The sequence below is a fragment of the Pygocentrus nattereri genome, chromosome 4, assembly GCF_015220715.1.
Source record: "Pygocentrus nattereri isolate fPygNat1 chromosome 4, fPygNat1.pri, whole genome shotgun sequence".
NCBI classification, from domain to species: domain Eukaryota; kingdom Metazoa; phylum Chordata; class Actinopteri; order Characiformes; family Serrasalmidae; genus Pygocentrus; species Pygocentrus nattereri.
Window position 1 is genome coordinate 42,878,180 of NC_051214.1, and position 25,537 is coordinate 42,903,716.

General features: G+C 38.7%; 2 protein-coding genes across 2 annotated transcripts; one reads left to right on the forward strand and one right to left on the reverse strand.

Moving 5' to 3' along the window:
- The first annotated feature begins 1,996 nt into the window (after positions 1 to 1,996).
- hsf2 (heat shock transcription factor 2) lies at positions 1,997 to 13,828 on the forward strand. Its single transcript, XM_017692507.2, has 12 exons — positions 1,997 to 2,234; positions 4,235 to 4,343; positions 4,445 to 4,572; positions 6,142 to 6,266; positions 6,361 to 6,436; positions 7,766 to 7,827; positions 8,127 to 8,205; positions 9,339 to 9,460; positions 10,525 to 10,779; positions 11,544 to 11,646; positions 11,952 to 12,030; positions 13,079 to 13,828. The coding sequence occupies exons 1-12, from the start codon at positions 2,136 to 2,138 to the stop codon at positions 13,375 to 13,377; spliced, it is 1,536 nt and encodes a 511-aa protein (XP_017547996.1). The 5' UTR covers positions 1,997 to 2,135; the 3' UTR covers positions 13,378 to 13,828.
- Positions 13,829 to 15,006: 1,178 nt separating this feature from the next.
- serinc1 (serine incorporator 1) lies at positions 15,007 to 24,632 on the reverse strand. The gene is made up of 10 exons (XM_017692506.2): positions 24,478 to 24,632; positions 20,826 to 20,987; positions 20,464 to 20,657; positions 19,945 to 20,024; positions 19,636 to 19,773; positions 19,260 to 19,429; positions 18,913 to 19,003; positions 18,542 to 18,683; positions 17,358 to 17,582; positions 15,007 to 16,160 (listed from the first exon to the last, which is right to left on the reverse strand). The coding sequence occupies exons 1-10, from the start codon at positions 24,514 to 24,516 to the stop codon at positions 16,022 to 16,024; spliced, it is 1,380 nt and encodes a 459-aa protein (XP_017547995.1). The 5' UTR covers positions 24,517 to 24,632; the 3' UTR covers positions 15,007 to 16,021.
- Between the last annotated feature and the right edge of the window lie 905 nt (positions 24,633 to 25,537).

A 25,537-nucleotide genomic window follows, 5' to 3' on the forward strand; every position in this document is an offset into this window, starting at 1 on the left:
GGTGTGTACTTTAATTTGTCAGCCTTCTGTACACTAGTGAGTAACAAAACAATTTTATTATAATGGATAAACAATATATAGTTTTAGAAAAAAAATAAACTAAGAAAAGCTGCAACAAGTACAACCCAGATGAAATATTCTGCATTTTTCCATTTTTTCTACATTAAATATTGTATATGAATTGTTAAATCATATTCTCTACACATGTTGTTCTTGTTGTGTTATTGTTTGCAATCTGGTGCTGACCAGAGGAGGATGGGTTCCCCTTGAGATTCATGGTTCCTCTCAAGGTTACTTCCTCTTGCTCTTAGTGGGGTCCTGAAGCAAATTAGGACAAAATTCTTTAGTAAAGACTGTGATTCTATATAGAATCATAAACACTTGAAGAACTATCAGCATGCTTAAATTGTCCATTGCGTCATATATAGTTCTATTTTCAAAAAGGTTCTGTGTAGCACCAAAGTACACCACAGTACTTCTACTGTAAAACCTTGACATTGTGACAACAGCAGAACCCCCTTTGGTGCTAAATAGAGCCCATTTCAAAAAGATTCTATAGAACCATATACAACACGTTCTCATCAATCAATCTGATAAGTGATCCTTTTTTTTCCCCACAATCGGGGAAATTCCACCTCCACATTTAACCCATCCATGAAGTGCAACACCACATACACACTAGTGAATAGACACACACACTAGGGGGCAGGGAGCACACTTGCCCGGAGTGGTGGGCAGCCCTATCCATGGCGCCTGGGAAGCAACTGGGGGTTAGGTGTCTTGCTCAAGTACACCTCAGTCATGTGCTATCAGCCCTGGGGATTGAACCAGCAACCTTCCGGTCACAGGGCCAGTTCCCTAACCTCCAGCCCATGACTGCCATGCAAAGAACCATTTAAGTACGCAAATGATGCAAGTAATTTACTACCGCGTACGACTACAGCAGGGGGCACAACTGCTCTTCACCAAGGGCCAATTTCACATAGACATGGTACATTCCATTGCTCTGTGACAATGCCTGCTGTTAAAAGCTCTATATAAATGCAGTTTCACTTGAATCTTGACTACGTCTAGTTCACTATTCACATTTAAGCAAACTTTTGGCACTGACTTTTAGTCTTCTGTACAAAAAGTTAGACTTTTCTTGTGTGCCTTTCTTTAAAGCTTATGTTCTGTGGACTTCCAGGTCAATTTGATCTACACTTCAGAGGCTTTTGCACATTAAAGCAAAAGAGGGACAAAGAGGGACTATACCAAATACTAAGAAATTCATGCTAAGAGGTGGGTCTAAAAACTCCAGCGGCGCTGCTGTGTCTGATCAACTACAAGTACAGTGAGTTTATAGTTTCGGCTCATTTGTGCAGAAAATGTGGTCCCTAATTTGGAGATATATTGATGTTTTAAGCATACATGCTCAGTAGTCTCTGTTGTGAATTCCTCAGCCCTCTGTTTGGTTGTCCGGTGAAGGACTGATGCCAAATTTTGCTCAGTAAAGAAGTGACTGTGGTTCTCCTAAATGGCCGCCTCTTCTGTTTAGCTACACAGAGAAGGTTGTTTTTCCTTTTTTATACAGTTTTTAGTGAGTCAGTCTGTGTTTTAAACCACATGGACTTGTCTGCACAACCCAAATTAAGACCTGGATGCAGTCTGTGTGGGTTGAGAGACGTTCACCACCCCACCCCAATATAGCAAACAGACAAAAAGGAGAGAGAGAGAGAGAGAGAGAGAGAGAGAGAGAGAGAGAGAGACAGAGACAGAGGAGAGAGACAGGAGAGAGAGAGAGAGAGAGAGAGAGAGAGAGAGAGAGGAGAGAAAGAGAGACAGACAGAGAGACAGAGAGAGAGAGACAGAGAGAGGGACAGAGACAGAAAGAGAGAGACAGAGAGAGAGAGAGAGAGAGAGAAAGAGAGAGAGAGAGAGAGACTCACTCCCCTTGCATGGGGCGAACACGTGTAAAAACACACATGCCTTACGTAAATCCGTATTGGACCAATCAGGAGCGCGGGCTGGGAGCAGGAAGCCGTGAGTCTGCGTCGTTATTTTCACTGCTGTTTTGTCCTGAGAGAACTGAGCGACAGGGAAAAACAACAAAAAAGCAGCTAGCTAGCTTACCAAAACCAGCTTCACTCGGACATATGACCATGAAACACAACGCTAATGTCCCCGCATTCCTCACTAAGCTGTGGACGTTGGTGGAAGACTCCGATACTAATGAGTTCATCTGCTGGAGTCAGGTACGTTCAGCCGTTAGCCAGCGTTAGCAGCTCCGTGGCTACGAAAGCCCATTGAAGTTAGCCAGGCTGCTGCCCGTTAGCCTGTTCAGGGAGCTGGCTAACCTAACTAACGAAGAGGTGGTTAGTGTAATTTACAGATACATTCGGGCGAATTTATCTAACATTAGCTTGAATAGCCTAAAGTGTTCGCGGCCACACGTTTCTTAGCTTAGCACTTGTGTTTCTGTTAGCGGGCTTGGCATCGTGTATGAAATGAATAACCTAACGAAACGTGTTATTTCTCTTAAATTGTGCCCTTATGAAACAAGGTCTGCAGTAATACTACGGGGTTTGGATGATTCTTATAAAAATAATGCAAATTAGGGCAAAACACTCTTTAAAAAAGAGTGTTCTTTGATAAAGACAATGGTTCTATATAGCTAGAACCATGAACACTCGAAGAATCATCTGCATGCTCCATGTAGCACCGAAAGGGTTCGTCTGTTGTTTAAAGCTTGATATCAGAACAGTAGCAGAACCCTTTTATGGCTATATAAAACCCTTTTCAGGAAGGTTCTGTAGAACCATTCGCCATCAATCTGAAAAACCATTTCACCAGGCAAAGAACCATTTAAGTATGTAAATGCTTCTTTGAGTGTGTGTGGTTCTGTGTAGAACCATTGTCTTTACTGAAGAAACCCTCAAAGAACTCGGTCAGTCTTCAGCAGGGGGCGCAACTTCTGTTTACCAAGGGCTGATTTCAGATAGTTAGACAACAGAGGGCCACAGATTTTTACATTTACATTTTTATAGACTTGCCCACATTAGTTTGTAATATAGTACACTACTCTACTGTTATCACATAACGTCAGATTAGTCTCTGACACCGATTTATGTCAGGTTCCAGTGGATGGTTCCAAGTCTGAGCACCGCTTGCAGGCTCACATCAGATAGTCTTGTTTGCAGGAGAGATTTATTCAGCTTTCTTAAGGAAAACATTTGTTCATGTATGTAATTGCATCCAAACAGTGAGATCCACTTCTGTGCGTTTCAAATGGATTGGATCTTTTTATCAGGCCTGTCCAGGGCTTCATAAAGCTCTAGGTGTGTTGTCTCCCTGTACTTACTTCTCACTGCAGCAGAGCACCAGCCTTACATTTTTTCAGCATGTGCAGTCTCCGGTATCTTCGGAGAATGGATCTCCAGGTAGTCTGAGTGCAGCCTGTTCTTTCCTGAACTGGCCAAATGTTGTAGCGAACTTGTTTCATGTCTTCAAGCACACAGCTGTGTTGGCTCCAGTTATAGTCCAGTGTCTGGTTGCACCAGCTATCCGTAAGTTCAAACGTAAGCTAGTTTTAATATAAGTGTCTACCATGTTCAGATTCATGCATTACTAAATCTGAACAAGCCGCACCACTCAAACTAGTTTTACTGTTGAGCTTAATAGTTCCTAAACATTTGTTTGTTTTGGGGAAGCCATCAGAAACCACATAAAACACAGTCAGAGCCATCTGCATTTCCATGGCGACAGGTGTACTGATTGGTTCTGAACTTGTCATCGTCATGTTAAAGCGACATACGCATTAGTTAGTTTTTTATTAGTTAAGACGTGACTGATGGATCTGTTATGACGTTACTGTACTATAGAAATGATATTGTTTCTTACAGCATTACTGAAGTTCTTTTCGTGAGGGTGACTCTAACTGTGCAGTGCGCTTTAAACTGGTCAGAGGTTTCTGTTGCTGTTTTGGCATTGAACACATGTTTGTTATTGTCCCTTGTGCTTTTTGCCCAGTTCTTTTGCAGGCTGTCCTTTTACCTTGGGCCAAATATTGTGTTAAAGAATGATAGCTCTATTAGACAAAACCAGGAGCCTTTATTCCTGATGGTACATAATGTTTGTAGTATACTTGGGTAAAAAGTAAACATTTTCTTCCCTTAATTCTCTTTTGTTTATGTAAGCAAAGTTGTTATGGCGTCTGTGCTATCTCAGTGCGACGTGACCATTTTATTTCTTACAGGAGGGCAACAGTTTCCTTGTGCTGGATGAGCAGCGTTTCGCAAAAGAGATCCTTCCAAAATTCTTTAAGCACAACAACATGGCCAGCTTTGTCCGCCAGCTGAACATGTGTAAGTGATTTTAATTGGCCTGTGTGGTAGTCCATTTATTGTAAATGTTTGTCTGCGATTCATTTGAAAGTGATGTTTTTGTTGTTGTTTTTTCTTTTCAGATGGTTTTCGCAAGGTGATGCACATTGACACCGGCGTAGTGAAGCAAGAGCGAGATGGACCAGTTGAATTTCAGCATCCCTACTTCAAGCATGGCCAAGATGATTTGCTGGAGCATATAAAGAGAAAGGTCAGTGGTGTTGGACTTGAGGTGAGATTCGTACATTTTCAGTGCAACACAGAGGACTCGGTGTATAACTGCTTGATTCACTGTGAGGCTCACTGATGGTGCTGTAGGTTATGACAGATATACTTTCAGCCTGCTTTATCTACCTGAATTACAAAATCAGTGTGAATTAGATTTTTGGGCTTGGCTGATATTTGGTTCTAGCATGGTTGCGTGTTAATGTACTCAATTCTGAGTTAGCACAAGATGTTTTGGTTTTTTTTTTGTTTGTTTTTTTATTAGTTCAAAGTGAGATGAATGGAAGTAAAAATAAAATATTCATATCAAATATACAGAATCTGTTGTAAACGTTGAACTCTTTTACAGAGCATTGAATATAATTAAATGAGCAGATTATACCTGGTCTTAGACAAGTATTCTTCCTCTGAAACACTTGATAAATGTAGTGAATGTTGATGCATCCCTGTATAACAGCTCTTCATGTGTATGAGACTTTTAAAAATTAATTTCTTATAGTAAATGTAAGTATAAACAAACTACCCCTGTTTAAAAAACATTGTTCACTCGTGCCCATTCCATATATATATATATATATATATATATGTGTGTGTGTGTGTGTGTGTGTGTGTGTGTGTGTGTGTGTGTGTGTTTCTTATATGAGATCATTTCTCCTCAGTGGATGATGTGCCAGCATGTTAGTTTAAATATATTTCTACTGTTTCTGGACTTAACGTCAGTTATAGTAGTTTGCCTTGTTAACAATAAAGCTGTGCTACATCTGCCTGCTAAGTTGTGTCCTTGACAACATGTCCTTGGCAATGTGTTCATGTTTAGGTGCTTGTGTTTCCGCAAGGCATACATACTTAAACATGAGCAAAACACTAATATTTCACAGTTACCTGTTAAAACATTAAAGTAGTGTTTCACTGAGTTTTTGTTCTGTATATTTGATTTATATGATTAATAATGATTTAATAATGTTTTGGGTAGCTCCACCCCCACTGCTGCTGTGTTTATTTCAAATTATTTGTAATCATAAATGAGTTTTTACTGTTTATTTGGCTTTAAGGAATGAGACAGTTCAGAATCAACAATATCTGCCAGCAAAGCACCGTTTACTGAAAATTATTTTGGTATAAAATTTAAATCTCGGACATTAATGTTAAATTACGTTGTTTTTAGCCCCATAAAATCTGTTTTGGGCACAAGTTTCATATTGTTTTGGCCTTAGCTTGCACACAATTGTCAGATAATTCTGGAATAAGGAGTTCAAATTAGTACTTACCACCCAGTACAATAATCTGTCTAAACTATTAATGATGTTTTGAAATGACAGCTAAATGCATTACCCTTGAGCCAAGTGTTTCACATGGAAATTATTACTTAATAAACAGAAATCAACTGTACAAACTTTGAGTGTAGTATTGAAGTCAGTGCCTTGCTACTCAGAATGAGGCAGGAATTTAATGGATTATGTAGCTTTTATAATGATTTGGGTCTTCTGAGAGACTTTACACTGAAAATTGTACATCCAAAATCGATAATTGCTTAAGTATTCCATTCTTGTTTTAGGTGTCCAATGCCAGACCAGAGGACAACAAGCTGAGACAAGAGGATCTGTCCAAAATATTATCCAGTGTTCAGATTGTACATGACAAGCAGGAAAGCATGGATGCCAGGCTTGCCACTTTGAAACGGTATGCATAGACCCCCTTCGTAAAATTGAATCCGTTTTTGTCTGATATTTTGTTCTCATGCACTGCAACATTTGATTCTGTGCATTTCATTTAGTGAGAATGAGGCCCTGTGGAGGGAGATGTCAGACTTACGGCAGAAACATGCCCAACAACAGCAAGCCATAAAAGAGGTACATTAAGAATTCCAGATTGTACTTGTGCTGTTGCTGTGTAATGTTGATGGATAGAAACCAGTAATTGAATGCTGCATAATATTTGTTTTTTAAAACATGATGTATGTGATTAAGGGTGGGCAATGTAACAAAAATATGTCATGATGCTTCAGGGCGTTTTAACGATACACAGTATGCTTCACAGTATTTGGTTTTTCAAGGTTTACCGTAATTTTCAGACAATTGAGCACACCTGAATAAGCCGAACCCACTGACTTTAAGAAGAAGAAAAAATTTGTAACCTGAATTATTTACACAGAAAGATTTTTTAAACTTTTAATTAAATACATACCAGTAACACATATGTACCGTAAATGCTTTTTTCCGAACAGTGCCTGTAACACGGCTTGTTAAAAAAACTAAAGCAGCTCAGAACACAAGTGAAACGCATTCTCTCATGGCCAGTTGTTTTCAGCGTGACGGACGATTCACCTTTTTTGTTAACAGTCCTAGTGAGAGGCAGGTCAAACGTCAAAGGTGCTTCATCCATATTTATGATGTCGTCTGGTCCGATGGAATTCTCAGTCCTTGTTTGAGTGAATTTGCACTCAAGTTTGTAACTTTTCCCTCGTAGTCGGGAGGGAGTTTCTGACAGAGTCGTCCGTGCCCTGATGGACAGGCCCTTTCATCTAATAAATCTGAGACGCCACGCTGGGCCACCTCTAAAATCTTCAATCTTCTTTTCGTTGGCGATGGTTTCGGCTTTCAGTCAGATCTTCTTCGACAGCCAGATCGATCGCCTTTAACTTGAAAGCTGCATCATATGTATTTCTTCGTGTGTTTTCCATGATGAGGGTGTGTGCATGAAGCGCAAAATGACTGATCTGAAGAATTTAGTGTGAGTGCGTTTGATTTAATTCGAACAGTTTCATTGGTCCACTGTGACCTGTTCTGTAATTTCATTGGTCTGATGTGACGAGGCTAAATGTTTTGGCGGCATGAAGCTCGTTAGCCCATAAAAATCCATAAATTAGCCGCATCATTGTTTAAGCCGCAGTGTTCAAAGCGTGTGAAAAAAGTAGTAGTTTATAGTCTGGAAATTACGGTAATTGGAAATTTGGTTAAGACAGACAAAATAGAACCTCTAGTGGCTTTTTATGCTCATTTTGTAATAGAAATTGTAGTTGGTCAGTGCTTTTTAAGTTCTAACGACCGATATGCTCAGAAAAGTGTATTGTGAGTGTATACTTTATGATATAGTTTATCATAACAATAAAATATTGTCATTTTGCCCTCCCCTGTGTGTAAATTCAGTTCTAACATTAGTGTGTCTCTCTTCCATGTTAGCTTGTACAGTTCATCATCACATTGGTCCAGAACAATCGCATGCTTAACTTGAAACGCAAAAGGTAATATTTAATGTGTTGGGTTTCGAAGGGGGATGGGGGTCACACAAGTGTTACTGTTTTCTTTGCTTTGCAATGAAAACTTGTATCTCTAAAATGGTAACTTTACAGGAGAAGAATTTTTTAAATGTATGTTAATGTAAGAAGTTTTTCTTCCAACTAAATTTGGTCGATTTCATTATTAAATGTACACATAATATAAAGGCATAAAGAAAGAATTAAATAACCAGAAGTATAATATTACAGTGACTGCAACAATGTTTAAAGATGATTGATCTGCCTTCCCTTTCTTTTTAAACAAGGCCATTGTTATTGACCAGCAATGGAAAGAAGTCAAAATACATCTCCCAGATCTATGAGGAGCATGTGGACCATGGCAAGGTATGTGTGAAATGACGGGGAGTGATAATTAGACTTGACATTTTTACATAGCAGCCACAATCAAGGAATTCAAGTAATGCGATGGCCACAACCAAAATATCTTAAAGGAACCTTTTTCAAGCTGTACGCTGTCTGTTGCACCTGGGTCATGTACTGGATTACCACAGTGATTGCTGTACTTGGCAGAAGAACAGAAAACCTGTTGATGTGTTGAAGCAACTGGCCATAGGCTTGTATCGTTGGTGTGTTTTGAGTCTTCAGGTTGTGTGTTCTTTTGTACAGGGAATCTTGTTGAAGTGATTATTTGTGGTAATGCAGTTGGAACAGAGAGTAGTTTGAAATATGTTGGAATATTTCTTTAAAGAGGATTTTTCAGCTCCAGTCCTGAGGGTTGTAGTCTTTCACAGTGCCAGGCAAAGATGGGCCATATGACAAAAATGTGACTTCATAGTACTTGAAGGCAGGGTCTGCCAAGTTCAAACAAAGAAAACGAGACGATCAAAAACTATGAAATACATTTGTTTTTATTTGGCATTTCTCTATCTTTGTAATGAAACATGCAGTTGGTCAGTCTCCTTTAAGTACATTATACCCAGAATAGCACAGTCACATAATTCATAACTATAAGTATTGTCATATTGCCGATGCCTAGTATTAGGACTGGTATGTAAATACATGATTTCAGAATGCTGAATGAATTAGTCATTTGAAAAGGAGCAAAAATGTAAAACCCCTGTTTGTGGCTTTTAGCCAGGAGACATCAGTTCTGGTTCTGGAGGTTGGTGTCCAGCACAGTTTGGTGACTCCCCTGGTCAAACTCACCTAATAAGCCTGGAAATTACTGGTGTTTTAGCAGGGAAGTCATCAAACTGTGTTTGAAAGCTGATGACCCCTGCTTTAAGGACTGCGTCGTGCTCTCGACTCTGTGAACTTATAATACGACAGTTGATTATCCTGCCCTTTCCTGTCTCTGTAATAGATTTCACGTTTGTTCCTGGATATGGCTTAAGTTGTGAGAGTCATTGGCTTTTATGTTCACGTTGGTGGGGGATTGATTTATTTATGTATTGATTATAGATAACTAACTAGTTTGTTAACCAGGCTGTAGAGTCATTCCCAGCTCTTTCTGTTAGTCTGCAGTCAATGGGATCAACGGAGTAAAGACCAACTCAGACATTTCTGATGATGTCATCATCTGTGACATTACTGATGATGCAGAAGTCATAGTGGATGCATCTAGACCGGCTGATGAAGGGTAAGTTGTTGTGTTGGAAATGCAAATCATCATGTCAAGGTGAAGTTCAGTGCAAGTGAGAACAAAAACCATCCTGCCTGAGCTTTCTGATGGGCAGGAAGTAGGAAGTCTAAGTTCAACAGAGCAGGTTTAGGTCACGAACCCATGTGAAAATGTTTTTACCTCACTGTGACATATTGAGAATTTACATGTTCAGAATAATCTAATAACTGCAAAAATCAGATCAGTTTTTTGTGATAATTCGTCCAGCACGTTTACATGCACTTAAGTAATCTAATAATGGAAATGCTCTAGATTGTGAGTCAGAAAGTAATCAGATTTCTTTCTGAATCCATGGTGCATACATCTCTACAGTTGCTGAAGAAGTATACTTGATGAAAATTGATGGGCTTTACTGCTTCAGGGGCAGCTCTTCTGTATGCACTTCTGTTTGTGTGCAAATGTAGAAAGAATTAACGAGATAAACACCTGATACCACAATAATAGTATGTACTGAGGACGATTTTAGCTAAAACGTTTAACCTTTAAAAATTGTATTTAGGCTATTTATTTTTCACTATAAATGCTTAAGTGAACTTCATACACACAGGCATTGAATTTCGAGAAAGCCTCTATTTAAAAAAAAAAAAAAAAAACACACAAAAAAGATAACGGGGTTTATTTCTAAGCTTAATTTTATAGTAGGTAAAAGTCATTGGAATCTTTACACACACACTCACACACATACATACACGCATGTATGTATGTGTGAGATGTTAGAATGTAACTACTTGGAGATGCTGCACCAACTTAAAAGGTAGAACTGTACATTCCTATGTGGTTCACCAAATATAGATTCAAATACAATTGAACCACATCTGTTGTTTGATTTCGTGAGTTCATAATCATTCTTTCATTCTGTGCCTAATGTGGAGTACAGAGATAAAACAACAAAACAGCAAATGTCATTGTCAAATTATTTAGACAAACTGCAGTTGCAACACAGCAGTGTGAGTTCTAGTCTGTCAAAGATACCGCTCCAGCCCTGCAACTCATTTGTGTTTTGTCAACATATCTTTCTGTAGGGACGTTGAAATTGTTGAGCTAAACCATGAAGGCAGTTCACAGACAGAAAAGACGAGCACAAAGGAAAACACACCAACAGACTCTACTATTCAAGAGGAAGCAGAAACGCCCAAAAGCATCAACACCCAACCCACCAGCAGCGCCCTGCGGTTAAATCATTTGTCAGTCCTGAGTCAGGAAGATCCTGTGAAGATGATGGACTCTATTCTCAATGAGAGTGGGACCATTTCACAAAACATCAGCCTTTTGGGCAAGTAAGTAAGGATTTGCTTCACCCAAGTGGAGATGTGGAGTGTACTGCACCACATTTGACTTTCAGTATTGTTTGATTATACTACAGATACTTAAAAGGATAAAAATGATTTTGGGTTCCTAATAACCTTCAGCTCTGTGACATTTTAGTGTTTGACAGTTTCTTATTGTAGATTAAACATATCAGGAAATTATAAGTGCAAATCCATCCATTAGTATGTGGTTCTTTAGCCACTAGTATGCTTGTCTGCGTTGCTATAGTGACCAGCAGTCACCAGTTAAAGTTTGGAGAATTAGCAGTTATAAATGCTGGAGGTAATGTAAGACCATTTATTGTTAAAACTACGTTAGAACGATCAGCAGAGCTTTATTTTACTGCAAAGGAGGATTATATTATTTTTAGCCAAAAATCTAATTCTGCCGTGGAACTGCAACAGGGCCACATGTTGTCAACTCCTGATCTGGTGTAAAGTCTTCCAAGAAGAAAAGAAGCTGGCTCAAATGGGCCATAAACGCCCTATTAATATTCTTGATTTTTAGAAGAAATGTTGAATGAGCAGCTGTCTACAATCTTTGGTTGTATGATGTGTATGTATGATGTGCACACTGTTATGTCTCTCCACGTTAGCAATTGTATAATCAATATCATCTATTCACAAGTCTGATTTTCCACAGACAAGCCTTCCTTTAATACACTTTGGTTATTGTGGTCATTCAAACTAGCATTATTTACAGTGCTTCTAAGAAAAGATGATCTCTCAAACAGGGGAGAGCTGATGGACTATTTGGACAGTATCGACTGCAGTTTGGAAGACTTCCAAGCTTTGCTATATGGAAAGCAGTTCAGCATTGACCCCAATATTCTGGAGGTATGTGTCAAATCAGTCGTTGTAGCGGACCGGATGTTCCTATCAGTTCATGTCAGGCTAATGAACTATCTTTTGTGTTCTAGTTCTTTTAAAATAATCTGTTCATTTTTAATTTCTCATCTTTCAACACCTGCACTGAAGTGAGTCCTGTCCGACAGGCACATTTTAACAAACTGTGCTGTATTTGGATCAGGCTTAATTGTTCAGCTTAGCATGCAGTTCATTTAGAAGGATGTGCCACTACATCCTACCACTCTGAAGAACTTCACATGACATCCATGTTCTGTTTTGTTTTTTGCCTGTAGTCTCTTCCACAGGGAAGCAGTTCAAATGGAAAAGACAGCATCCTTCCCACTGGAAACAAGCCGGAAACTCAGAATGCAGGTAATTATGTGTATTGTGTTTATATTATGTCTGTATTGTGTGTTTTATTATAGATTATACACTCAATGAGCACTTTTTAGGAACACATACCTTGAATCTACATTTATTGCTTTTTTGGTGACCTCCTTATAGGAGCACTTTGTAGTTCTACAATTACAGATTGTAGTTCATCTGTTTCTTTGCATAATTTGTTATCCTGCCTTCACCCAGTTGAGCAGTTGCCAGGACCACCACAGAGCACGTATTATTTGGGTGGTGGATCATTCTCAGCACTGTGGTGACGCTTACATGGTGGTGGTGTTTTAGGGTGTGTTGCCCTGATATAAGTGGATCAGACACAGTAGTGCTGATAGAGTTTTAAACACTGTGTCCACTCTATTAAACACCCCTGCTTTGTTGGTCCACCATGTAGATGTAAAGTGGCAGAGAGTAGCTCATCTATTGCTGCACAGTTTGTGTTGGTCATCGTCTAGTTCATCCGTGGTCACAGAATGCTGTCGACTGGATATTTTTTGGTTGGTGGACTATTCTCAGTCCAGCAGTGACACCAAGGTGTTTAAAAACTCCAACAGCACTACTGTGTCTGATCCGCTCTTACCAGCGCAACATGCATTAACACGCCACCGCTACATCAGTGTCACTGCAGTGCTGAGAATGATCCACCACCCACATACCTGCTCTGTGGTGGTCTTAAGGGGGTCCTGACTTCGTTTTTGACCTCTGATCTCGTTTTTTTTTTAAATAAGAAATCAGGAGAAATAAAAACAATATGAATGTAACAAATGACATGTAAATGTGAATTGAGTTCATATTCTTTGGGGTAGTCAGAAATTGGAGCAACTGTTGTCAAATTATTTTTACATGGTAAAAATATGGTAAAAAATAATTAATTACATGTTATTACAAGTTTTAGGGGGATGAATTTACAGGAAAAGTTTGCTGTTGACTTGCAGTGTTTGTCGGCAACATTAGCCTTGAAGCTCCAGTTTTGTTATGGACACAAAACATTAGTGTCTGTCTTGGCTTATCCACTTTGTCTTCCCCTCAGACAAGCAGCTGATTCAGTATACCAGCTGCCCCTTGCTCGCCTTCCTGGATGGCTGCAGCCCTCTGCCCTCAGCCCTCGAGTCCCAGCCTGAAGACCTGAGCCAGTCTCTGCTGAAGCACAACTGTGAGGAGACCATGGACCTGCTGGAGTCCAGCCTAGAGAAAGAAAAGACCCCCCGCAGCACAATGATCCGCCTAGAGCCCCTCACGGAGGCTGAGGCTAGCGAAGAAACTCTCTTCTACCTGTGCGAACTGAACTCACACCTGACTTCTGCTGACCAGCCTCCACTAGAGGTCTGATGGGAGATCACCAGGCAGGAGATAAAAATGACTGGACCTTTTTTGTACATATTCATCAAAATGACGATTTATTTATTTGATAGAATTGTTTTGGTACATTGCTGGCCGCATTCAAGTATGACATCCCTTCATTTCACGTATGCATCCTGTTAGTGTTACACTGTTACTGTCTCATTTCAGAATGTCCACAAGAGGATGCGGCTGCAGTTATGTTGCTGTTTTATGTTGCGGCAAGTTTTTTTTTTTTTTTCCCCCCCTTTTTTTTATATCAATTTATTCTGTGGCAATGAAATTTGTGGGTAACAGTCCTGTAAGTGCCTGCGTTCAGATCTCTGTACATACAATACTCTTGTTAGTTCTGTAATATTCTGGAAGTAGAGTGGTTTTGCCTTTCTCGTAAGCTTTGTCAGTATCCCAAGCTTGGTAATCGCATTAAAGAAGTTGAAAGAAATTGGATTCATTTATTTCCCTGCTTCACAGAGCCACACTAGTGCTCCGCAACATGACCTTTCTTTGTTTCTGTAATGTTGACCCAAGTTCATACTATTTGGCTTGGGCATTTTGATAGAATACAAAGTTATTCTCGGTGTCAACAGTCTTGATCAGGTGAAAAAAAATGAACTTTGGAATTTTTGAGAAAACATGCTGAAGTTGATTTGGTCAAATGACCGTTTTGTTGATGTAAATATGAACTGGCTTTTTTATTGCCAATTAAGGCCAAGTATTTCATATGTTTCTTTTGTGCTCACAAAAGAAAACAGTACTTCGGTGGCACTCGCAAGGGTATATTTACATTTTACATTTGGCTGATTTGCTCTTATCCAGAGCGACTTACAATTTGATCATTTTTTTTACACAGGTAGGCCAAGGTGGTGTTAGGAGTCTTGCCCAAGGACTCTTATTGGTATAGTGTAGGGTGCTTGCCCTTGTGGGGCATTGAACCCCAGTCTACAGTGTAGAAGGCAGAGGTGTTGACCACTACACTATCCCAACCACTATATGTCTTCATATATCTTCAGTGCCTTGAGCCAGGGAACGTAATTGTAACCATAATCCATTGCAAATATATTTTCTAAGTTGTATTCAGTCTAGACACCCAGTTTTAATGTTGCTTTTAAAACATTAGGCTGTGAAAAGGTACAAATGTGTACTTTTCCTTGGGAGGAAAAACTTACTAAAGCTACACAATCAGACCTTAAAGCTGTTCTTCGCCTTTTCTCTGACAGCGTAGAGACAATACAAATTGCAAGAGTCACAAATGACCCCTCTCACACTGCCCTTTAAAGACACTACTTACAGGCATACATAACAGCCAACATGTACACAAACATATTGGCAACTACCTGAGATAACCTAGCAACTGCTTTGTCAAGCCAACCTAAAGTGCATTTACAAACTTCCCCCTTCTAGTTTGATAATATTCTTACTAATACTTCATCATTGGCAATATGTCACATTATAAGTGAGATGTTATTGATGCTGTGTAGTCCTTACATACTGCATGCATGACAGTCATGTTTAGCCAAGCTGTCTTAAAAGGAGCATGGAAAACTTTCATATTGTACAATTTATTAGTCTGTGGTTATTTACAGCCACCACCAATTTAAAACCGTAAACAAGGGACAGTGATGGGGTTTTAAACCTTTAATGATTAAGACAAGATAGTTTACAATGCACCTGTCAAAAGGATAAAAAAACAAAACAAAACAGCAGCATCAATGCTTATTACATTGCTTAACAGCAACTACTAGACTAATAACGTCTGCAGGCTGGTAACGTCTAAATGGCATAGGGGTGCGAAAGAAACTACAGGTCTGAAATCAGAATACATCAAACATCTTAACATGAGTTATCAGATAAGAAAAGAATCAGTGCAAAACATTTCAACACAAGAATTAAAAAGTCAAAAACTCAACCTGTGCAAGTTGCAAAAGGGTTAGCACTGTGGCGTTTTACAGTCCTAACTGAGTAGAGTTAGCATGCACAAAACCAGCAACACAAGCAGCAACACTGACGGGAAAAGGAGTCTGTTAATATCCATCCACTGATCATGTTACTGAAACAGCATGGGTTCACCATTAACATGAGCTCTATGGTTACACAAATCATATCCTAAATGTCATGTTTTGATGGAAATCATTAGGCAGGAAAAAGCACAGAAAAATTCTAAACCTCTACTGCAATGATGTTCATGCTAAAGCAGCAATACTGAATTTTTTAAGCCCGTTCTACAGGAAATTACTCAAGATTTGCGAACTAAAATCATGTGCATTGTTTCTGTCTTCACAACAAACCTATGGCGACCATTAACAAGATGGACAAGCTTACTCGTTCATAACTTCACTTTTTTTTTTTTCTTCCAAGAATACATTTGTTGGCTCCCTCCTGATCTTTCTTTGGGATGTTCACGTAAATAATAATCCCACAAAATTGAGCTAATTGTTTTGACCTTCTTTTATAACATACACCACAAATAAATATCACTACATAACATGCAGTAGTTAAACCAAATGGGAGGGCTAACCACAGAAGGAATGCACTGACTTCACGTATTTACAATGACATCACTTGCCCACCCTATACAGGTGGATATTCACAATAACGATGGGCAAGGTTCATGCAGAGCTTTCCTCTAGACGGCCCATCAGTCGAAGTCACGGTTGGTGAGGACCAATGGAGCCACCAGGGTCCACACGTAGAGAGAGATACAGATCCAGCTGGACGAAATCTTCACCCACACAGATGGCCACTTGCTAGTCATCATCTCGTAGTTGGAGTCAGGGCTGAAAATATCAAAGCACAAACTGAATTTAAACACAAGCCCACAGTACAAGTTGGTTAGTTATCAGTGATGTGAGGTGGTTTGTTTAAAAACAAAAACATTCTGTAGTCTGTAGCTAAATTTGGGCAAAATGAAGGATTTAAATGATGATGATGATGATTCAGGTAAAGTTTAAAAAAAAAAAAAAAAAAAGCTGTGGCATGAAGTTTGAGTTTTACTTTTCGTCACATCTTATTGGCTGGCTGCAAAGCCGAAATCTGATTACTGTCTGACTCATGTTGACCCAGAGCTTCCCCATTATCTGATTACTCAAGTGCATGTAAACACGTTGATCGGATTACCAACAAAACCTGATTTTCTGCAGTTTTCGGGTTATGAAGTGTATGTCAACGCTCTCTTTGATTCACTGTACCATAATAGATGGAAAACTATATGATGACTTATTTGATAAGTTGATTAATCAAAAAAGGTTGACAGATCAATCATTTATAGAAATTAGACATGTACTGACATTTTGATCACTGAAATTTTTTTGGCCTAAAACAGTAAAAAAAAAAAAAAAAAAAAAGATTTCGACCAAAAATATAAATAAATAAATAAACCTACAACAAATCTGCTTCACGAATAATTTCAATGGTAATGGAAATGAGAAATAGTGATTAAGAATGCTTTACTTCCTTTGATCTACTGCAGTGCAGAATCACGCAAATAGGTTGAGAGAGGTAGCAGATCAATGTAGAAAATGTCAGCCATGTGAAACAATTTCACTTAGTCTGCATGGAACTTCATTAGATATATTAATTAGATATATAATAGATCAATTATTTAAAATCTCTGTTTGCGCAAAATACCAAGAGGGGATACAAGACTACTTTAAAACAACATCCCACTTTATACATAGGATAAACAATAGAAGTCCCCACTAGAACGCTATGATGACTCTTTCATCGCATATACAGTGGCCTGCGTACTGTAACCATTATAGTACATATAGTATAGTATATTTAGTGTAACCCATTTTTATGTATTTTTATGTATAACAACTTCAAAGTTGTTTTGTTTTATAAGTCAAGTATTTACACACATGCTTTGAAGGCCTATAATACTCATTTCATAAAAACATGTTTTATTCAAAACAGGGAAGTAATTACACTGACAATATAACTAAACTATCTCTGAATTCTGACACCACACATACCTGTACCAGTTGGTCAAAGTCATCATGATGTAAAGAGAGGCCAGGAACAGCATGAAGTGGAAGAAAGAGTAGCTGTATGTGACACCATCTTTCTCATTGTCAACGGCGCGGTTGGCCCCGTCTCCCTCATCAAAATTCTCTGGAGCAGGACCGTCCTCGATCAAAGCGGACTCATCACTGGTCAGAGTGAGCTTGTTCACTTGGGTGTTGTTGGAGTTTCGGATGCTGAAAGAGCATGAAAACTGATAAACAAAACTGCCTCACAAATAGAGTAAATATGTATGATGCAGCGATCTGAAGCTGACCATACAACTCTACTGATTATGGAACGTCAGAAGTGAAACACCGGTAAGCACACTTTTTGTTTTAAGAAAATGAATATATGTTTTATACATACTCGGTCATGTTGAATAATGTTATAGAATTAAATATGCAGATTTTGGAGGGAATTTTGAGAAATTACAAAACTGTGAAAAGTTAAGTGACGTACAGACGTCATAGAGAGCTATGAGGTGTAAAAATTCATTTTCTTCTACACTCATCTGGATTTCTTTACTGAGAATCTCTGCTGTCAGTGACGACGAGTGGTTTTACCAACAAGCAAATGCAGTACCGAGCAGAGAGCTCTATTACGTGTTCTAACTGCTGTTGGATCATAAAATGAGATGCTCCAGAACAAAAGCAAAACAGAGAAATCAACTACTGCAGCTTTTAGGTAACGTAAATGCACTTTGTACTTTAATTTACAAGTAAATTTTTTGAAATATTCATTCCTGTGTCCGTGGGTGATAGGAAAACTCCCTTGGTGATAAAAATTAAAAATAAATAAATAAATAAATAAATATTAGATTTCAGTGCAAAAATACTATTAAATCACCCAAAATTAAAAATAAATAAATAAATAAATAAATAAATAAATCAAACACACACAAATTTTGGTACACAAATCCACATATTTTACAGATGGACTCCAGGGACAAAAAAATAAAATTCAAGAAAAATGAAGGATTCTTAGTTGTACCAGCATTCTCAAAATTGAGAAATGTGATATTTCATGATACATTGTACTAAATATAAAAAAATTATATTTCAATCAACGTACACAAATGGATTTGTTGTGAGGTCGGAAATGTACATCCTTGTTAGTCATGGCAAAACAGACAAGTCTTTAGAAAAGGTCTTACCTAGAGTACAAAACACACAACAGGAACAGGATCAGTCCCACAATGCCTTGGGCATCCCACCACTGGACTACGTGGTCCTTGCTAGCTGGCGTGGTGCTGTTCAGGCCAATAATGCCCAGCAGACTTGGGTTGCATGTACGATCTGGAAAAAAAAAACATTCATTCATTCAGTTTGCATACTGAGGTGGTAAGAAAGTGTTTTACCTGCAAAATGGTTACATTATTGAAGAGAAATAAAAAAGATCTTAATGTCTGTAAATTTAAATTGAACAATTTAATGCTTTTCTTATCAAAATGCACGTCATTCAATTTTTCATGTATATTTTCAGTATTGTCAAATGTTACACTGAGAAATATCTCCGGGTTCTTACCAGGCTCATTGGTCATGGCAGACCAGGTAAGATACATGGTGTAGAGGGTAACAATAGAGGACTGCAGGAGACCAGACCTGGGCTGAGACTCCTGAATTAAGAGAGAGGAAAAAAAAAGACAAAATCAATAAAACATGTAGTTTGACTGGAGGTCAGCTGTATACATGCTGTATATGAGCAGCTGCAGTAAAGACATGTCCTCCATAGCTAAACAGCAGAAGCAATACTACAATTTTCTTGCTTGTGTATTTTTTAGCATTATTGCACAGAGCAAATAACTGGACAACAAAAGACAAAACCTGTTGAACACAAACACGACTCCACGGTGTCTCATCAGAAGTTATTACCTGAATTTTGGGCAAGATGGACATGACGGAGGCACCCACACACAGCAGCATGTTGACACTGATGAAAGCTTTGTTCTCTGTGCAGCCATCAGGGTGAGTGTAGTAGACGTAGAACATAACCAGGGAGATCAAAGACAGGGTGTAGTTTGCAGTCGTGGCAGAGAGGAGCGCTGTGGAGCACAGGACGTAGAAGAAACAGGCCTTTTAACTGGTGCGGTTTTGTTTGACTTGTTACAATCGCTTATATTCTAACAGTTTAACTTTTGCATAACAAGTAGAAACTGAATGTTACGTCTTCTCAGAACACCAGAAGTACATTTGGAAATAGCCCCCTATCGAGTGCTCACTGTGAAGGTCAATTCTTCCTTGCGCCCACCTGCATACCAGCAGCGAGAATTCCCCTCCTCCATCTTTTCCACCCATGACTCATTCCAGGAGTGAGCAAAGTCAATCAGAAGCACCAGCTGAATCAGAATGAAACAGAAAGCGCCAGCCATCCCAATGTAGAACCACACTAAAGGATAAGCACAGTAGAAGACAAGGTTACTTTCCTGATACACCTGAAGCTGGAAGACAAACTTATGTACCAAAACAATACTGATGTTAGCCTCTTAATAGACATTACAATAAGTATATAATTATAAACACAGTTCACGACAAAAAGTATTTGACAAACTATTTTTACCCGTTGTAAAAGGGCCTTCTGGAATAAAGAATGCTCCGACTGTAATTGCAGTGGCAGCAGCAAACTTGAAAAACCAAAACCTGCAGGGAACGAGAAATATTAACATCACATAGACCATCATATCTCCACGAATAGTTTAGTCACGCGCAAAAGTCTGAACACCCCTGATCCAAGTTAACACGTCCTCAACAGGGATGTGTTCGGAGGTGGTCAAACTTCTGCACATAGCTGCACATACAATTTCTTTGCAATATTTACTAGAAAAAAAATTGTGATGCATATTAATTACAGCATATTATATTTTCAAGCTAAATAGCAACATATACTAACAACCATCCGAACTGTTGTTACATTATTACACTGCATCATTATACACAATAACTACATGTGATGCTCTATAATTAAAATTCACAAACTTTGTGCCAATTACTTCAAATAACATTTATTACATAATATTTACAATATCTACTCACTCAATAACCAGTCATTTCAAACCATCTAGCTCAAGTGCTAATTTACCCGTTATGCACAGCAGCTCGTGGATCCTGGCTGCTCCTGACCTTGATCATGAGGAGAGAGAAAAGGAGGAAGAACATGGCCATGCCAAAGCAGACGCGGTACACAGCCTTGTAGCCCACCAGCACATCACAGTTCACGTGACCCTCCACACCTGGGATAGAGGAACCCATTCCTCCTTCACAAAAGCCTGGAATCTGCAGCAAAACAAAACAACAACGATGGCTGATACATTCCAAACATCCAAATATGGCTTGATGAAAGCAGATGACAAAGGATTAGAGCTGTTTCAAAGAAGAACAAGTATGCATGCAATGCCAGTGATTCACAACATGAAGATAAAATATAAAAATGCAGCTGCATACCTTCTTCAGCTGGCCTTCCATGCCAGGCATAAGCATAATGCAGGCAATGCCAACTCCCAGAAGCATGAAGAAGGCATAAATCAGCCGGGTGACGGTGGAGTTGTTTCCACTGGGGCAACATCTGCACAGCAGGCAAGGAGCACTGCCACAAAGGCAGGGAATCTATAGACGGGGAAAGTTCATGTTTTTATTTTAGAGCCAGTGGGTTAATGAACCAACTGTACAGTTGAACAGTAAACAAATACCTCTGCCTACCCAGCTGCCTCTCAGTTAAATTGACCTATACACATAACGTAGCCCCTAAAACTCCTTTTATTCAGTTATTGATCTTAAGAGTTATTATTCAGTAAATGTGTCAGGTTACGCACAACAGTTAAGGGACTCATATCTGCCTATTCATCTTACAGAAATTTTGCTCTGTCCATTCACACTGATGTTACACAAAGGGTTTCAGGCTAGAAGTGGGTGATATGGCTAAAATACTGCGATAATTGAAGAAATTGGTACGATATACGATATGTCTCAATATTTATTTTTTCAGACATCTGACCAGTTGGAATGAGAAAAAAAGAACTATCTTTATACTTTATAAAAAATACTATGCAAAACTGTGAAAACAATGATTTTTGTTCAGCATTTGGCTTACTGTGTTACACTTAATCCAGTTAAGTAGGACTAATTTTGCTCTCTTTATAATAAAACATGCAGTTGGTCAGTGTATATGAAGTGGATGATATGTTCAAAGCACATTACACTGTGCCATATTTTATCACGATATGCGTGGTCATACTGCCCAGCCCAATTTTAGGCTGTACTGCGCTGTATTGCTGAATGAGGCACATTACAGAGCAGCTAATCAGAACAAAGCTCATTCACACAGATCAGTCTTAAAGGCTTAACAACAAAAACAGCCTGTTTAAGGGATAAAGAAAGACTGGAAAACGTGGCATAATTCATTTTCACATGACCAATCATTATAGGTTACAAAAAATGTGAGATAGGGGGCCCTTTAAATAAGCCAAAACCTTAAAACTCTAGGCTCATAATTCATCTTTTTATTATACGGCCTGTTACACCACAACTAATATAAACTAATATACTAATTATAATATAACTAACTAATAATAATACTAACTAAACCATAAAACTAATATGTAGCCTAAATTATGTAGTCAGAACAGTGACAAATAGAGCCCCACATGTGGTCCCTGGTTTAATAGACTAATAAAATTATAAATAAGCCTAAAATAAAAACACTGAACAAATCATGATTCATGTATGAACTACAGAATCCAAAGTAGCAGATTTTTGCTGCTACTGCTCACTTCAGCCAAAATGACTTAAGGGTGTGCATCTTTAAGCATTCTCAAATACAAGAGCACTCAGTGACAAACACAGGATGTCTTGAAGGATAACCTAAATCTTCCAGGATTTATATAACCAACACACATTTCCTCTCAGCTGAGTGCTTAGTTTAATTTAGACGTCAAATCCCTGCCGAAATAAGTAACAGTGAGCACAAACCACAACACCACAAAGCCACAACTACTATTAAAATCAGACATAATTATGAAGTATGAAAAATCGATTCACAAGAATCTTTTTGTAACCAAAACAACTGTAGCTAGTAGAGCCGTGGTGTAGTGTTCATAAGTCTTTAGTTTCAATAATACTTTACATTAATACCCATATAAATAAATACTTTTGAGAAACTAAGAATAGAATTACTTTTATTCAATGTTTCACAGGCTGTACTGCACGCAGTGCAAGCATTAATGACATGCATGCAGTTGGTCAGTGCTCTTTACATACTCACTATATGTTCAGAAAAGCACATTGAGATGTAATGCATCACAATAACGGTACATATCGTCACACTACTCAGCCCAGTGTTTGCTTTAGCAACACTGCATGCTGATATCGACCTGATAAGGATACCAGGTATAGGATGCCATCTCTACTGTCAAATGGGCAAAGCCCAAAATGAAAAAACATTAAGCTTTAAATAGCCATAACAAATCATTAAATAAATAAAAATAATTAGTATGGCACTGCTTTTCCTTTGATTTCTTTAAATGTTGATGTACCTACATTTGCAGACAGCCTTTTACAGAAGAGTCAATGTTGTTCCACTCAGCATTGATGGTTTCAGATAGTTGAAAAGTACTGCAAAGCTAGTGTGTGTTCAATGTGAGACCAATAAATCAGTCACTGAAATGCAAAAAGAGTCATCCAGAGTGGTTTGATGTGAAATGGTTCACTGTAGACAATCCAGTGGTGGCCAGAGGAACAAGGGGTCACGATGTCTACAACACAAGTATTTTATTTAAATGAAAAAATTTCTTTAAATTAAATTTTATTTATGAACTTGGAGCACCAGCGAACCTACATGTGTCTTTTGGGTTTTTATATGTAATGTTGACGACAGTAAAACTAGCAAATCTAAGAAAAATAAGCTTCATTTGAGGACTATTTTGCCTTGTAACACCCTGCGAGTACCCGTCTGCCAGGAATGGATTAATAAGTGGATTCAAATACATTTAAAGATTTAAAGCTAAACCTTTCACATAAAACTGTCATAAAACAATCTCTCAGACACCAGGCAGCGTATAGCTAAACATTTCATTCATTTTCTGTGAGGGAGCTTTTAGAGATGGACGCCTGGTTCCTTTCAACACCACTGTAAACAATTCTGACTCGGCAAGTTTCTCTAGAACAGAGCATTTCACAGCAAAGCGCTCTGAATGACTCGGTTTACATCTCAGCCACTTAATTCTGTAAATTTTGGGGGATATTTGCACGATATTTGGCGCAGTCAACATGTCAAATAAACCTGGGCTAACGCTAAATATATGCTGCAATTCGTCGCAACATAAAAAAGGATGTTTTCGTCCGTATCGTGTAGGCCTTGCTGTCTGTCTTGTTTACACGCGACACTTGATCTTATTTTGCTTTTCGTTATGGCGCAACAGCCTAAGGCTGAAGTTGGCCTCATATTCGCCACCATTCTATTCGAATTTTCCATTCCACCTTAAATGGTGCAGCAGTTACACTGAGGCGCCGGTAGGTCCGAAGCGGAACTGCCGCGCCATTTAAGGTGGAACGGAAAATTCGAGCAAAAAGTTAAAAGTCAGCTTCGTAGCTACGAGTGGCGCATTCACAATAACAAACCCGGCTGGCTAGGTTAAACATGGCATCCTGAGTGTGTATCAGCTAAATAATCTGAGAAAGTCCAGACCAGAGTCCACAGTTTCTGAAAAGGTCGATGGGCCGTTTGTGTTCGCAATCATCACCTTCAATCATTTTAATCCCGAGCGCAGGGGTACTAGGTTAGCTATCTAGCTAGCTAAGGCCTAAGGAAACACCCCAGCAAGCTGAATTACCACAAAAGCCTCTGTCAGCGGGGTAATTTGGATCCATAATGGACAAATTACGATTGTATTGATATATACTGCTAACTGTCACGTCGAGTGATACTAATTTAAGCCTTTATTTTATACACAGGTCGTGGAAGTATGGTTAACGGTGTGTGGTTAACGTTAGCATGACCTGTTAAAATTTGACGCCTGATTCTTTTGTCAGGCTAACATCGCTTTCGGTTCATTTATTCATCTAGGATCTTAATAAAAAATGGAAAATATCGAAAACTTACCCAACTCGCCATAGAACAAAGCCCGAGAACCGACCCCATGTTCGCACCAGTGCGGGGTTGGATGTGTGTGAGGAAATGTCTGAAGATGGACGCGGTGTGTTTACTAAGCAGGGCGAACTGTCTGGCGCTGATGTGGGTTACGCTCCATTCCAAGTGATCGTGCTTGCGCCCTACACCCTATTCCCTACTTTTACCCCCTACTTTTTTCTTTTCTTCTCTCTACTCCACTGTTCTCTAGTCTTCAGTCCGTTCTCGCTGCTTCCAGCCTCTAGAGACAGTAAACCTTATACTCACAGCACATATTAGAAACTTAGCCTACGCTCTTAAAAAGCTGGTTCTTCAGTAAAGGGAATGCTTTTATTCAGAACTATGAGTGATACACTCTCAAATAAGATGGTCCTCCAAGGGTTCTTTAATAAAAACAATGGCTATATGAACCATGAACCACTCAGGGATTTTTCCAAAAAGGGTTTTTTCCATGGTGAAATGGTTCTAAAGACTGACGGAGAATGTGTTGTATACAGTTCTTTGTACATGGTTGTAGTATGAATACAGTTATTTTGTTCTATAAAGCAACAAATAGTGTTCTTCTATTGTTATAAGCTTGACACTGCAACAACAATAGCAGAATGGCTTTTGCTGCTATATAAAATTATATATAAGAACTGAACCTGATCAATCAGATTGTATTATTATGGCAGAACCTGTATTTAATTGAAAATAGTACAAAGACATTATATCAAATGTTGAAACTGGGAAATTGTGTTGTTTGTTGAAAAACATATGCCTTTTTTGAAATTGATGCCAGCAACACATTTCAAAAAAGTTGGGACAGGAGCAAATTTACCATTGTGCTGCATCACCCTTTCTTTTAATCAGTTGCTGTATTTTTACTATAGCTTCGAAAGTAAAATACTCGCTTGATGTAGGATTTCAGCTGCTCAACAGTTCAGGATCTCCTATGTCATCTTTAGGTTTAGCATCCGGACTCTTGTCCTACAGAGCCATACTGTTGTAATACACACAGAATGTGGTTGTCATTGTCTTGCTGAAATAAACA